At 38.8% G+C, this 16,505-nt stretch overlaps 1 protein-coding gene across 1 annotated transcript in view; it reads left to right on the top strand.

Annotated features, from left to right (window-relative positions):
* Window positions 1-16,505, top strand: part of grin2ab (glutamate receptor, ionotropic, N-methyl D-aspartate 2A, b) — an 88,382-nt gene that overhangs the window by 9,602 nt on the left and 62,275 nt on the right. Inside the window, exons 3-4 of the mRNA XM_063884164.1 lie at window positions 10,263-10,487; window positions 10,599-10,757. Of these exons, the coding sequence (XP_063740234.1) occupies window positions 10,263-10,487; window positions 10,599-10,757 (384 nt within the window). The remainder of the gene's footprint in view (window positions 1-10,262; window positions 10,488-10,598; window positions 10,758-16,505) is intronic.

The following is a 16,505-nucleotide window of genomic DNA, read 5'->3' as shown; positions in this document are numbered from 1 at the left end:
GTGTGTCAGCGTGTAGCCTTTTTTCCCCCGCATGATCTCGTTGAGAACTCTGCCAGGCAGCAAAGAAGCAGAGGCCAAAAATATTCCCAAAGTATCTGCAAATCATCCAAAATATATTGCTCCAGGTAAAATGCTCGTTCCACGCTGGCGAGTGGCGACAGGTGCTGTCTCAGCCAGACGGGGCAGCTGGTGATGTGGGAACATTTGAATCCTCTCTCTCCTCCTGCCAAGTGCAGCTTTTAACAGTGATAAGCAACACATCAAAAACACATGTTGACCACACACTGGTGCCCAGAGATGTATGATTAAAGACAGATCCCATGTTGGAGCCTTTTGTAAATCTGTAATGTGTTTGCCTGGACCACGGACGTTAATTATTTCCACAGCATCATTGTTCAGATCCATCCAAACCCAACAGGATCATTATGGAAAGACCCACAAGGTGTTGTCACTGATAGAGAAGAGTGATGAGACAGAAATAATAATTGAGTGTTTTCAAACCACTCACAGGCTTCATCAGCGTTAGATTTTTAAACATATTTCGCATTAGAGTCTTAATTAATGACTGTCATGAGCATAAGGGACGCTCGCCCCCATTTCTCAGTAGTAAATCCCCTAATATATTTCACATCAGTATCATAATTCATTAGATAGAGCATTTGGCAGAAATGGAAACGGGTCTGATGATTATGATTGGAGGAGCTTTTATTTTTTTACTTAACACTTCGCCTTGAAGTACCTCTATATTATATACTATACTTTTTTTTTTGGTTAAGTGAGATGTTTCCATTATGCAGTTTCTGTTCTGTTAGTGTCTGTTGTTGTATGAGGCTATAGTGTGAGCAGATGAGCAGATCTGCTTTTTGAAAATATAATATTTTTACATGATTCTTCACAATTGTGTTGAAATATTTGTCTTCTTTTAACTAACTACATGGTTTCATTTCATTAATACTTTAATACTCAATGTCATATAGCATCATAAAGATTTCTATCCAAAAATGTGTGAAAAACGTAAGTTTATGGACGAATCTAACTGCCCAAAATCTCCTCAATAACTTAACATTTATTCATTCACCCTTATGTATTTATATATTTTTTTTGTTTGCATAAGAGATGATAATTACACTTAGACCATGACTTTTATTTGACCTTCTGCTGCTGTAGCCTTTTTTACTCGGTCCAACGTAGCAAGATAGCTGTCGTGACTGTAACGGGATAGATTCTGGCTCTTTTCCCAACATGAGCCCGACATGCGAGACTGGCAGCACATCACGAGATAATGTGCATGTCTAAAAGGGGCTCAAGCAGAAGGGGAAAAAACATTCTGCATGGACAATGTTTCTTCAGAAAAATGCTTATTTTTAAAATGCAGTTTTGTTAACAAGCCAAATGAATCACAAAGGAGTAGGAGCAGCTGAAATATCCATTATTGAATCTATCTACAGTTATTTGCGGTTGTCTTTCAACATGTGTCTGGCTTCAAAACTGTCAAACCAATACTCTTATTTCCTCAACTTATTACAGCAATGTGTAGTCCGTAGAAAAGCATTGGTGAATTAATAAATGTCTTCAAATTCATCCATAATAGATTGTTTGAGAGAGCAGTGCACTTGACATGCATTAAAATGAGTACAAATTCAGTTTTTGGTAAAAAATTCAAAGAGAAATTTATTCCATCATTACATGACGTTGTCTAATGAGGCTTACCAATGATTGTCTACAACCACTGTGTCTCATTTTAAATTTTCAGGTCCCTTCAATAATTCAAAGCTCTCAAATCGTATATTCATAAGGATGGCCCAGTCTGAGCTCATCTTACTTCGCTTTTCTTGTCACCCTGCTGCTCATACAGTTTGGGGCGAGATACTCTTTTAACGTTCGGTTTATAATGAATACACGTTTAATGCATTTGACATGTACACAGACAAATCCTCCAAAGTGTCTGACTTGCTATCTGTTTGATTATATCCATTTATCGTGTCGCTATGTCGTATAATGCATGTTCTTTACCAGGTTACATCTTTATTATATGCAAACCCCAGGCTTCACCTTCACATCTTTAAAAGGGAAATTCTATTAAAGTTCAAGAAAGTAAAACTATAATGTAAAATCAACTTAATAATAATAAAGCCTCTCCATCTCTCCAAGGTCAGATTTAGCTAACTATACACTTCACCACCGTGGCTCGGCTTCATAATAACTTCATTTTTATGCCTTTTCTTCCCTTTGCCCAACCCTCATCTTTGGCCTTTAAGTTCCCTCTGCAGGGGTTGTGTATTTCCTTTGCTTCACATCCTGCTGCACAAAAACACAAATGCCCTCAAAGTCAAACACAAAGATGAAGCCATGCACATAAAAAACCCACAAAGCAGTCCCCTGATGAATGAGGAAGTGAGTCCTTTCTCCTGTTTGGCATTGTCCTTGTTTATTCATATTTATTACCAATAAAATATTAATGACAGAACTTTTGCAGACATTTTCTGTTCCCCGGGTTCCACATGTACCACAAGCTTAAAAAAAGAAGATAGATTTGGCCAAAAGTGTGTCCCTCAACACATGGACACACATTTCTCAGCATTGCTAAAAGTTTTATGTGGAAAAAGGCTGTTGGGCTGTTAAAAGACGGTCTAGCTGAAAAGCGGTTTTATCGAGGACTAGCAGGAAGGCACTTGCATCATGGTTAAAAAAATTAAAATGTGATATTTCAAACAAGACCTCTTACCATAATCGGCAGTCAAATAAAGACAACGAACATTTGTGTTTGCGATTCAAACTCTGGGTGGGTGGATAATGATGCACACTGCTTGTTAGTAAATACAGAGCAATCTTGGGAAATACAAACCTTGGTGCTCCCAGGTCAGACAAAATCATATTTAAATATAATCTGAAAGTGCTCCTGTAATAAGAGATATTCAGACAGGATGCGCTTAAGTTGCTTTCAATTGAGCCAATTGAAGTTTTTATCAGGGAGTTGTAGTACAGGTAAAAGGGCATTAGTGTTAAGTTTGTGAATAATAATGGACTATGATGTATTTCTTTCTCTGTTGCTAACATTTCCATATTTAAGTGTACTGTTGCTGTGCCTTCAAAATAAACATTAAGCTTGTACCTTGTTGCAAAATTGCAGGGAGTCATTTCAATATCAAATGTGTTTGGTTTGTTAAAACCTTAAACTATTCTCATACATTTTTAAAAACAATATGCATCATAACAATATATTTAATGTCTAATATTAAGAAAAGGGAATATATTGTATAACATGAACCACATTCCTTTCAGTAAGCAGACTAAAAAGTATAATTGACACCAATAAAAGACATATAATCACAAAAGACAACAGACATGCTCAGTCCTACCTTTGAAACCTGAAGAACTGAATCCCGCCAACACGACTTTTGTAGGTGTCCACTCCCGTACATGGATTAACATCATAATTGAAATAACATGGATCAAAAAAATGTGTATAAAATAGTTCGGGCTATCTATTTGTTAAACCAAATGTATATCTGTGATGTGACGTGTGCAAGATTAGGATTTGTTATTTCAGGGAACTTTTGACGGAGCTGTGTAAAACTTCGGAGAGGAAGAAATATCCTTCGGTCTTAGCTGCTGTGGCAAGAAAGTTGTTCCTGCATTAAAGAAAGTGTGTAGGCAGACTTTGGAGTGGTTTGTTTTGCTAAGTACAGAAATACCTTACAAGGTAGGAGGCCCCAGACACTACCTTGTGGCATCCCACGGGTGATGGGCAGAGGCTCAGGGTCGTTTTGCATTTGTACTGACACTTGAACATTTGATTGACTAAATATGGAATAAATACACTAAATCCTATGCATTTTAAGCACTGCTATTGCAGAAACATCCTTTAAAAATGTTCATTCTTCTCACTTGAGCTGTGGTCTTAGAGGACATTTCTTAATTGTCTATATATCTTTATACAAAATACAATAGTGACACTGAGGTGATACATTACTTCACTGAGTGATTTACTGATATAGCAGATCTCCTCAAAGAAATATGGGCAAAGTATGTGCATAAAGAAGAAAAGAAAAATCTCAAGATAATTATAACTTGTGCTGATAGTTGAGGATCAGAACATTAAACTGCTGTTCTTTCAGACGAATATGTTAGGGCAATATTTCAAGTGTCATTTTTAAATACCATCTTATGAGTTAAAAGTGATTAAATGCAAAATGACAACTGGATAAATGTTAAGCTGTCAGTATCGGAGACATTTGCTTAAACCAATTAAACATAGATGTGGTGCTGGATCTGTGTGTGCATTGCTGTAACATTTACGTGGCTGTTAGACTTTCTCTCTAAAGCCTCTCTCTTAACCTCACATTTTAAAAAACAACACAGTTTCAAAGTGTATGTAAATATTCAACAAACATATTCAGGACAAACATCCTTTTTACGCAGCACTACTTATTGTCCTCTAAGGAATATTTTCCTTCGATTTTTTATTTCTGACTTTAAAATGGAACTATTTGAATCCTTTCAGAAATAGAAATACATATATTGAAGGTTAAATGTTCCCTCACCAAGGTTGAATATGTAGCTTCTTACCTTGATGAAGAGAGATTCACCTGTTTACCTAATTCAAACCACACATGACATGCTAACTGCAGGCAGGGATACGTATTTCATGATCAACACTGTGTGCAGCTTCTTATGTAACACCTCTGACACTGCTCTATTTTTTATTTTAGAAGACAAGATGTTCATAGCTAATGAAATGAAATGATTTATTACATGTACTGCCATCAAACTGATTTTGGATAGCTACTGCCAATTAAAACAAAAATACACACAAAGCTTCAAAATGTTGTTTTCAAAGGATTCCACACCTTTTAAAACATTCTCCAATATGTGCTTAAAGACGTCACACCACCATCTGCAAAGTGTTTTTAATTTTTCTTTTACCCAACTGAGACACAACTTAGCACAGACTGCTTGCTAATGTGACAAGCTTGGCTAGCTTCTCACATTACTGCAGCAGCCAAATTAAACTAAGAAACAATAAAGGTGGGTGGCCCACTCTTCTTTTAACTTCTGAACACTATGTATCTTCCCCCAACATACTAAAGAACTGCTCTCCATTTAAATGAGACGTGAAGTGCTTCAGATTAATATCCTAATGTTTCTGTAAAAAAATAAAGATTAAAATAACCTCTTTAAGCATTTTACCAACAAAAAAAACTGTGTATGATTTGTATATTTCTTAAACTGTATATTACTTGCAGATCTTGCATTTGTATGAGCGTCAAACACCCATTACCACATGATGTGCTGGCTGCTAGCGACTGAGGACAACACTGCTAACTTTGCCATTGTCGTCAAGTTACATTGTTTTGCAAATACAAAACCGACAGCAGTAGTCGACATAAAATTCACTCGATGTGCATGTTATTTATCAAACAGGTGCACCGGGCTGGAAGCGCAGTTTGCCTGTCATCTGAGACACTGCTAGCGTGCGATCAGTGAAGTGTGTCTCTCTTATTCATGCAAATGCATTTAAAGGAGGATTGCACACATAACGGGGGGTATTTGAAAGTGGTTGACTGCACATTCTAGTACAGTTATTAAGACTCACCCAATATTCAAGGGTCAGTTTGTCAAGGAAAAGCCTCTGCAATTACCACACAGGTGCAGATGTTAAATTGTATACTAAGGGAAGGTAGTGGTGGAGGAGATAGAAATTAATAATCCTGCATTCTGCAAAATCACCATGACAGCAGAAACATGTGTAGGAGAGCTACGGTGAATTAATTAGAAATGAGTGACAGCTTCTTAGAATTAGAAATGCACCAATAATAAACAGGCACAACAGTGCACAGTGTATTTACAAAACACAAACATTGTGGAGAGATGTGGCTTTTTGGTCACGTAACCTCAACTTGAACTTGGCTTCCTCTAAACTAATGCATTACGCTGATGCAACCTTGACATGTAGTTGCAGTGGCATGTGTTAAAAGGTTTGAAACTTAACATTTAACAACTTTTTTTCTAAGGTTGATTTCTTTCATGGTTCATTACCCCATATTACCCCCATTTCAGTGCTGAACTGTGTCGTTGGAAATCTCGTTTATATGCAGGATGCACCTAAAATTCAGTCTGATAATTAGCTCCTGCTTTAGTAATCCCGACGCTAATTTCATGTAGATTGCCAGTGCAGATATGTACATAAATCTGGCCCTGATGTTCAGTTTGGAACTGGGTACTGTGGGGATTAACAAACCAAATTATAAAAAGAACATTTCCTAATGAAAAGAACTGGTAGAAAATGACACATCATTTGAGGGTGGCAATTTCTATCATAAGCCTCAGAGGCTGTGCCACATTACACAAAATAAATGATAAACTACCTTGTCTAACCTTGAGACTTTAGAGAGCTTACAGCCAAATGTTATCTCATTTAATGACAGAGACAGAAGTTTGTAGGATGAATGTTAACGTGGTGTTCTCTTGCCGTGAAGGAAATGTTAATTATAAAATAACTACATTTATTGGCAACTTTTGTGCTCTTGTTAACACATCTTTTTGGTTCAACTACACGTTTCTCAGGTGCGATAACGACAATATTTGAGGGAAAGTCTCAATAAAATTATAATAGGATAATAAAGGGGGACATAAAAGATTGGAATTAATAGATGGGCACACAGGGCCTGACATTTCTATTGAATTATTATTGCATAGTTGGTATAAACTTTCATTTTTAGTTGATCACTCTCCGGAAGCTCGCCGCTCCAATTGTATTTATGGCTGGCCAATAATAATAATAATAGTGGCTTCATCAGCATCCAAATTTCTAATTGTATATTTCAATGTTCTCACATTGCACTGAACACTTGTCAAAGTGATACAGAGAGAAAATAGAATTTAAATAGTTGGAGAAATTAAAGAAAAAAGAAAAACTAAAGTAGTAGAACCAACAATCGTGGCCATGAAACTATCCTCCACACAAACAGATTTGTAAATGTGGCAACGATTAGTGTTTAACATTAATGGACAATGGAAACGTGGTTGTGCTTCAAAAGATTCAGGTTTTTTTGTGCAAAGCAAAAACCGGCCATCATTCAAATCCATTTAATCTCAGATGAATCTTTTTTGTTGGGTAATGAGCAAATGAGTAAGTTGTAAAGCCCCATTTAAAGCACACAAAGGTTGAGTGTTTGCTGTTCAAAAAACAGATTTACAGTGGAATATCTCTTTAAGGTATTTTGGGAAAACAAGGCCACATAACCGCGAGCCTAATTTGTCTTGTCATCTAGAGACACTTTGTAGAGCTGCTTCATTGGCGATGAATGAAAGAATAAAATTGTGGACTGATAGATTTAAGCAATTACACCCACATGAGCTTTATTAACTAGGAGTTAGGGCTAACACTTTTGAACCAAAAGATGTGCTTATAGCCCAGTAAAATCGCTCTGGTTTGTGTTACATTGTGCACAATGATGTCCTCTGATTCATTGTCCCTGAAGCAGCTTGAGGGCCTCTTAACGCCAGATCCCATTTGAACACATGGTGTGTTTTTCCTAGCTTTGAGAAACATGTCATTTTCACAAATCTAGATTTAACTTAACCACGAAAATAAAAACTTTAATAGACAAGACTAATTTGCTGCTTAGAGGCACAGTTTTACAATTTAGGAATTTAAATGAGGACAAATAACAGCTCCCACGTTTTATTGCAGTAACTCAGCTCTTCTACCATTAAAACACATTGTTGAAGAGCAGGATACTGGAAAATTATGCTGCTGCATATTGTTACATTAACGTCTTGTATTGTCTCTTTTTTGGGGGGAAATATTATCATAAATGCTAAGACATTAGATACGGTTACATCTCTGTTGGATGCTCATCACAGGAGTCAGCGGAAATGATTTGTATCAGACATGCAAATGCTGCATGACAGCGGGAACACTCAGTGACCCAAAGTTTTCCTGCTATGTTGACCATTTTGAAAGCTGTGGCACAGCACACTTCATAATCTACTGATGTTAGCTTTGATGCTAACTCCAGGGAAAGTTAGTGTAATCTTGTCCTGTTGGTTGGTGCTGACACTAATTTCCTGGGACAGGAGTGTAGCGGTGTGTGATTTAGCGGCGTATGCTAAGTGCTGCTGGAGCTGCAGGCTAGTCTGTGGGCGCCAGGGCAGGGAGAGCAAGCTGGGAAAGTACTGACTTGTCTAACTGGCCTGATTAGACCGGGTGTGAGATGACATGGATCAGATATACACACTTACCCAGCCGGAAAGACAGATTGGCAGAATAACAGTAAAAAACAGTTTAAAAAATGAGGCAGATTAAGAGAAAATTAATGGATAAAGATGAAAGGCACACATGATTGCAAAGTTAAAAAATGAGGAGAGGCCAGGATGAAAAAATACAGAGACAGTGGGTTATTTCTGTGGACGTAATGTTTCCTCCTGGGGTGTTTTTCAGCTCTGCTGGACTGTGGTGGTGTAAGAAATTGGCTGAGATGCAACGTAGCATTCGCATCATGGTTTCATTAGCTCTCATTCAGCCCAAGGCATTATACACTGCATTTCTTCCACTCATCTGCTCCTCTTAGATCTGCTCACATTACAGGAAAAGGTAACACAGAGTGAGCTGAAGTGGGAACAGGAGCTTAAACTCTTTTGTATTAGACTGGAATTCGGTTAGGATATAGAGTTGAACGAAACGTTATTTTTCATCTCGGTGAATGTTATTGATTGATGCAGACACTTGTGTGCCTTCAGCGTTTTGGAATGTTTCCCCTCATACCCCCATGACTTGGGTAAATCACATTACATTTATTTCAGGGTTATTTTATCCATTAATAGCTAACACTTTACTTTGAACATTGCCTACAGGCATAGATTATGTTCAAATAAAGGCAGACAGTGGAAGAGAGATCTAGGGTGTCTCATGAAGCCCGATTAGTTCTTTTTAAAACAAAGTTTGGTTTTAACCCTGCTCCACCAATGGTTGCACACTTTGAAAAATGTAATGTGTGATTGTTGAATAGAGGAGGACAAATAGAGGACAGTACCTCCCAACTCCAGTTTGTTTCTATCATGTTATCTTTGCTTTTTCAGTTGAGACATGCACTAATAATCACATTCAGGTCGCATACTGCACTGTTTTTCTAACACAAGCCACTCTTTGAGAAACCCAGCAGGTCGTTTTTACAGCACTTACTGCGTTTTTGAAGACATTTTCAGAATACACAAGACTCTCATATCCTGATGGTCCGAAATATATTCCGTCCACAGTACAGTGAAGTCGATTTTAACTTGTTTCACAAGGTGTGACTCAATTTCTTTCAAGCAAACAAAGATAGCAAGAAGTGGGAGTTCTTGTAGGACACAGGGAAAATATAAACAGGGCTTGTGAAAAAAAAACCAAGATGATATTTTTTGCTGGACTAGAGAGAGTCAAATGTATAATATAATCTGAAGACTAAAAAGGTCTTACATGTCTACAGACTAAAACTACTAACCCTTTTCTTTGACTAACCTTATACTTAATGCCTAAACTTACAGTATATACTTATATGAAAAAATCCGGATTCATTTTGAGTCTCCATATTAAGTATGGGCAGCTGTAGATCAGGAAGTAGAGCAGGTCATGCATACATTTGGAAGATTGTGAGTTTGACAGCTCCTACAGTTGAGCTCATAATTGATCCACAACTCCAAGATACCGAACCCCAAATTGAGTCTTAAAAACTTAACCATCGGTGAATGAAAGAGTGGTCGAAAGTAACTAAAAACTAGGACATTTTACGAAGGAAATTGTTAACAAAATGAACCCTATTCTTCCTCAACATATCAACATATAGAATGGTAAATTGAAAATGAACTGCATTTATATAACTCTTTATTCAGTCTTTGCGACCCCCAAAGCACTTTCACATTTGCAAGTCATCATTCAACCATTCACACCTCATCCATACAGAGCCACTTGCTTGAGGAAGCTAGCATTCACACACGTTCTCACACCATCGGGAGTGACTCGGGTTGAAGTGTCTTGTCCAAGGATACATCTACATGTTGGCTGGGATCTAACCCACAATCTGCCAATCTTGAAAGATGACCGCACAACTTAACAGCTACAGGTAGTTCGCTTACATGTACATGCTGCTGATAGCTGGAAGAGAACGGGACAAGACAAAGAAATATTGTCACAACTTTTTTATTTCAGTTTTGTTACATTCATTTAGGATTGACAAGATGGTTCTTTGGGTTAATGTTCTTTGCTTGTGTGCTTTCAGGGTATGATGGGTGTAGTGGGCTGGATGTTGCTCCTACTCTCCCAGATGATGGTGCCTGCGGCGTCCCAGAAGCCTCCAGGTCTCAGTGTGGGTGTCATCATGGGCCAGACACGCCACTTCTCTGATCAGGAGCTTCAAACGGCTCAGGGCCCCGATGATGCTCTTGATGTCTCTGTGGTAATAGAGAGGATCAACCAGACTGACCCAAAGTCTGTCATTACACAGGTGAGAAATATTTTGAACATTCAGGATTCATTATTTTAAACACATACAAAAGCTGTCCACAACACACAAATATACTCACAGACACCTGAGTTTGTTTTACTGTGTCCCAAGGTGTGTGAGCTTCTTTCCCGCACTCGTCTCCATGGCCTAGTGTTTGCCGATGGCACCGATCAGGAGGCCATCGCCCAGATCCTTGACTTCCTCTCCGTTCAGACACAGCTTCCCGTCCTGGGAGTACACGGAGGCTCTTCTATGATTATGGCTGACAAGGTGAGCGACCGCGACTACAGTGTTTTTGTTTTGGAGATTAGTTGCAATCCTTTCTTTCAGCCAACTTCAAATGTTGAAGGATACAGCTCTTTAAGCTACACTTTCTCAGATGTCCTGGCATGTTAACAATTAAGTCAGACTCTCTGGAATGCAACTCACAATTCAACATTATCAACAACGCATAAAACATCACAAGCTCTATAAATCACAATATACAAATATCATTTTATAAAGTTTCTGAGATAATGTTTATATTCTCAGCTATTCTCAAAGCTCTCTTTGTGGTTGTGTGAGTTAAGAATGGACATGCTTCACTTGTGTCATTTTTAAGTCTGAGGAATTGTAGTCAGCAAGTTGTAGATTAGAAAAAGACACACCAGGAGGTTTTGGAAGCTTGTTTTTGCAATCACGGCAGCTCTAGTGGATTATTTTTTAAGTATTAATAAGCACTGAGTAAAAACACTGCCAACGCACTGGATTGATGGCTCGTATCACCCTAAGCAGTTTGTGGTAATTAGCATCTGAGAGGTTACATAGTGCACATTATAAAGTGCAGTATTCATCAGTTCAGAAGATGTCTTTGTATAGAACATGCAGCCTGCTCTGGTTAATAATGTTCTCTGGTATATTATTTTCTATTTCAACAGATGATCAAGCATTGTTTAAATATGTAATAATGCATTTTCTGCTTGGGCTGAAACTGGGCTAAGCGATGCCCAGAAAAAGGAAAAGAAAAAATCTTGCGCTGTAGCTGCATCACTCCAAAAGCTCAGTGGGATGCCAGAAAAATGGATTTCCAGTTTTTGAAAAGAAAGAAACAGAGAAGTCATCCTTTAAGATTGGATTTTTGTTTTATTTTTGTGTGGTACTCGCTGCAAAGTTAGGGATGTACATCTCTTTCTTAGCTGAATTCTCTCTCTGGTACTGACTCTGTAGACCTCGTTATATGACAGACAGACTGAAGAAGCTTTGATAAAAACACAACTGGTTCTTTAGCTTTTAATTCTCTCAGGGCACAGCAGCCAAAACACAGGAACCAATAACTGCTGCAGAACGGCAGCCTTTGAAGTAACAGTTGATGGGCGATGCAGTGTGTGAGAAGAGACTCAAAAACAGATGGAGGAAGGAAAAGAGAGTGAGAGTGACAGTTGGCTTCAAGGTCAGTGGAGTGAGGTTGCAACATGAAGGTCACTGGCTTGAACCTCACTGGGAATATAATGATGTGGAAAATAAATAAATTATGGTTTTCCCTCCTTCACTCGCTGCCTTTGATTTGCCATTAAATGAGGTACTTAACCCCCGACTGATCTAATTGAACTGCTCATTGGCCAAAAGCACAAGAGCATGGCCGTTTTCGGCAACTCCCAGGTGTGAGCGTGAGTGTGTGACGCCTGTAACTAAGCAGCCCCCCGTAACTCCTTTGTGCAGGCCGATCCTGTAAATAAAAAACCCTCCCAGCCCGGGTATAATAAGGGCAAAAGCAGCCCACTGGCAGGCGAGTATGGAGGCTCAGTGAGTCAGAAAATCATGGAAAAGACATTGTTTTTCTAAAGTTATGATGTGTGTGGTCAGCAGGACATAGTTCAAATACGTGGAGAAAAGGTGTGAGAGGATATTGATGATTTTCCTCCCTTGAATCCCCCCAGTCTATTTAAAATAATTTCCTTGTTTTTTGTTCTAGCCCCTGCATGGGTTGTTTTCATTACCTATTGATTCTTTTTCAACTAATACTTTATTTTTTACGCCTTTGAAATACTGCAAAATAGTGAAAATTGATAATATATGTGAATCAGTAGCAGGAACCACATTCACCTTTTTCAAAAATATGAAACAGGCTGCTGTATACACTTTTATTGAGATACAAGGAGTGCCTAATCCCCCCTCACCCTAGTAAATGTAATAAAGACCTTAGTATGGATACACACAAACCTCATCCAAAAGTCAAATCTTCAAAAAGCTTTTATTGTTTTACAAACAGTACCAAACCCAAATATATTACATTTATAACAATATCAACCAGAAGAAACCAGCAAATGTTGGCATTCTCTCCTTATAAATTACAAAATGATGATTGATTCTCAAAATGGAGGCAATTGTTTGACTGTTGATTGACTAATTGATCACTGAGCGAGTTGTTTCGTCACCAGTCATGGTGCTGTGTTACAGCAGCATGTTGCTATCTCGCCTGGGGACAGAGCCAAACTAGACCATTATGGAGGTGATGATGACTCTCAGTGAGGCTGACACATGTGCTCAACACTCACACTGTGGGCGTGATATCATCACAATGACCATGCTTTACCACTGCTCTGAACTTAATCAGCTCATTTATTTCAAATTAAGATACATATTTAAAAAGACAATGATGTGAATAGTTGGAGAAAATAAACCCCAATGAACACATTGTACCTTCAAAGCAATATGAGACTTCATTCGATACTTGTTGGACTGTTGCACTCATACCTGCTGTCAGTGGAGGGGTGATTATCACGAGGATCGAAAGAAATCCCAGTGGGCCGGTAACAATTCAGCCTGATTACTGCAGTCTAACAAACAATATTGTGCTTTCTGCAGTATGAGCAAGCAGAGCCTCGCGTCTCCGTCTCCACACACACACACACACACACACACACACACACACACACACACACACATACGTTCTGTTAATGTTGCAATCTATCTATGGTACAGCTATGCCGTGATTATCCTGGCTCAGTACGGTGGTGATCTGCAAATAAGGTTTTAGATAGAAAGTGAAAAAACAGAAAGAAGGAGATAGTGCCAAGAAAATACAGAAAAAGAACTTCAGCAGGCAAGTACTCTAAAATATTGGAAATACGTGGAGGTGGGCAGTGCAGCGTGTGAACTTCTTGGTGTTAAAGCGACTTAAAGTTGCCAAGAAGCAAACCTAACTGTCCTGATTATGTCACATTTCATGTAAAGACTTTTCAGTGCTTGTCATTTTTATCAGTAGTTGGCTGCAGAGTCATCATACAGTATCACTTAAACAGGAGCAGGTTTTGCAGGTGTCCCTGAAAACTGTGATTTGTACGAGATTCTAGAGAGACATACTGCAGAGACTCCTCAGGTTAAATAAAAATAACCTTTTTATTCCTCAATATTTCCTCAAGTGTTCACAGTGTGAATTTTAAGCTCAGTTCTTATACATTTAGACAGTAGAATGTTTTTAAACCACTTCATTTGAGTATAGATATGTTGATGTATTCAATGTTGTGTGAGGTTTACCACGACAGGACCATGTGCTGTCAAGATTTTGCTTTAATCTTTTTTCCACCTTATTGACTGGTGGTTTCATAACGTCGCATACAAATATGTAATTCACATACACTGTATTAGAAGAGCCTTCAGACCTCAAGACACTGAGGCAATTCTTTCCAAATACTAACCCTTGCTATCGCCTAACGTGATTTGTCGAAGCTCTCATTCGTATTCCACTCATCTGATGACTGCATTGAACCAAACTGTATTCTGCAAATAGACCCCAATACATGCAGCTTTAAAAAGTGACGCATGAACAGTCTGGGAAAAATGTTCCTGACGTTGGTGATAAAATGTCCTCAGGTAACTTAAAAACATGCATGTCGCCCATGTATTGATTCTGCTAGGAGTACATTGATAAACTAATGAATGAATAAAAAAAAGGAAAGATTAAGGATATAAATAATAACCCACTGCCATAAGTTGGCTCTGAAAAAGATGTTGTGTTTTCAGCTTGATTTGTTTGTCAGCAGATTTGGAAAAACTACTAGCCTTTTTTATCCTTGCAAACTGAGTGGAAGTGTGATGTATGGGTCAAGGAAGAAGACATTACATGCTGGTTGATCTGAGTCACAGACTGGACACACACATTAAGCTAAATTTCTGCTAATATTGAGAGATAGGGCATTTGTGATGCATTAATGCACCGGCAGACAAATTTGTAAAAATGACTTCCTGACTCTCAGCCATCAACGCGTGGTTTAAACACTCAGAACTCTTTAAAACAACATATCTTCTCCGCTCATAAACATATGTAAATGCAGAGTCTTCGCTCTTCAAGTATTGTTCTATTTAATTGTTTGTGATTTATTTATTGACTATTTATTGATTTTCTAAGAAGAATGCACCTGAAAATATGAAATCAAAGGCAAGTATGGTATAACAATAAGAGACTTAACAAACAACATAAAACAAAAAGATGAAATATCGATCTACAAGACAGGGGTGAACCTCTCTGACACTAATAATATTTTTTCATTCAAGTGTCTGCTTTTGCCTACCCTGTGCCAGAATTGGCAATGTCCACAATAAATTCCATCCCAATTGGAGCGGCTCTAACAAATCAAAGAATCATCCATTTGTGTTGTGCCAAACCAATTTTTTATCCTGGATGAAACAAAAAGATCGATGTCACAACAGGTCCACCCCCCCCTCCCCTTTCAATCTTCCCCAACATCCTCATCATCCCCCATAATGCATGTCAGTGTGGAGCAGTGAGGAATAATCTATTGGAAGTTGGATGGTGTGCTGTGAGAAGGGAATCACGTTCAGGGAGCACAGCACTGACATGAAGAGAGGGCATGTCAAAGCCCAGGAGAGGAACCGGATTAGTTAGGAATGTTGTACTTACATTACTGCTGGACCGCTTTGGGAAATAAGAAATGTTGTTGGATTTACCTCACCCGCCCCCTCCTTAACTCATTCCCCCTCATTAAACCTTGTTCATCTCATCTTCTGACTTCGCTTCCTTCTTCTCGGTGTGCATAGGGCATAGAGTGAGGGTGGGGGTTGGGGGTCACAGTGCGTAGCATAGAAACACGAACATGCTGAAATGGAGGGTTGTGAATTAAACATGCATGTCCTTTCTGCCTTGCTCTGCCATTTCGGTGGTGGGATGCTGCCCTTGGTGTCTGTGTACTTGAATATGTGTGTGTAGGTGTTTGTGCGTTTTGCAGCCTGGGATGTCCCATATCAGTAGGGGCCATTTGCCCAGGTTCTCTGCTGAGTCGCTTTAATATTTAACACCTGCTTCCCTCACCTGCTGTCGCTTGCAGAAGATGCAATACGCTGCTTTGTCAATCACTCACTAAGCTCTTTCCAACTCTCACTTTAATTTGTGTTCTCTTGCTCCCAAGCTTTTACTTTCTTCGTGTCCTCCTCCTCCAATTCTGGTTCCATCTTTCATCATCCTTCCTGTCGCCTTCATCTTGTCTCTCCGTCTTTTCGTGTCTTCTCCCGCTTCTGCATCCACGGCTGAGGAACAGCCAGCTGTGTAAGAAGGCTTTTTGGGAAATCTTGCTAGACTTGAACCCTCTGTGATGCAAGATTAGATGATGGGTTTGTGTGAGAGAGAGAAAGAAACAAAGAAGTAGAAGGGGAAAGGGAAGCCAAAGTTGCTGGGTTAATATGGTTACTATGGCGACTAAACCAGACTACAGCGTTTGGTTTTGTCCCACCTGCTGCTGAGGTTTCTGGCATAGCTCAAACCACACGTTTTAACGCCCAGTTCCTTCAAGCTTAGCTGGGCACCACATGTAACACAACTGGCTGTTGATGAGACAGCCAGAGAGAAATCATGACAGCCCCAGCTACCTCCGCTTAAAGATGGATCATTTTGAGATGTGTGACAGTGTTTGTGTTGTTATAGTCATGTGTCAAATGTCCTTGTTACTTTAATTCATATTAAATCACTCTTTTTTTTCAAGTCAAGTTTTAGTTTTTTCAAAGTCTGGACTTATTTGTCTTATC

The sequence above is a fragment of the Eleginops maclovinus genome, chromosome 5, assembly GCF_036324505.1.
Source record: "Eleginops maclovinus isolate JMC-PN-2008 ecotype Puerto Natales chromosome 5, JC_Emac_rtc_rv5, whole genome shotgun sequence".
In the NCBI taxonomy this organism is placed as follows: Eukaryota; Metazoa; Chordata; class Actinopteri; order Perciformes; family Eleginopidae; genus Eleginops; species Eleginops maclovinus.
This window is presented reverse-complemented; position numbering and strand designations above follow the sequence as displayed.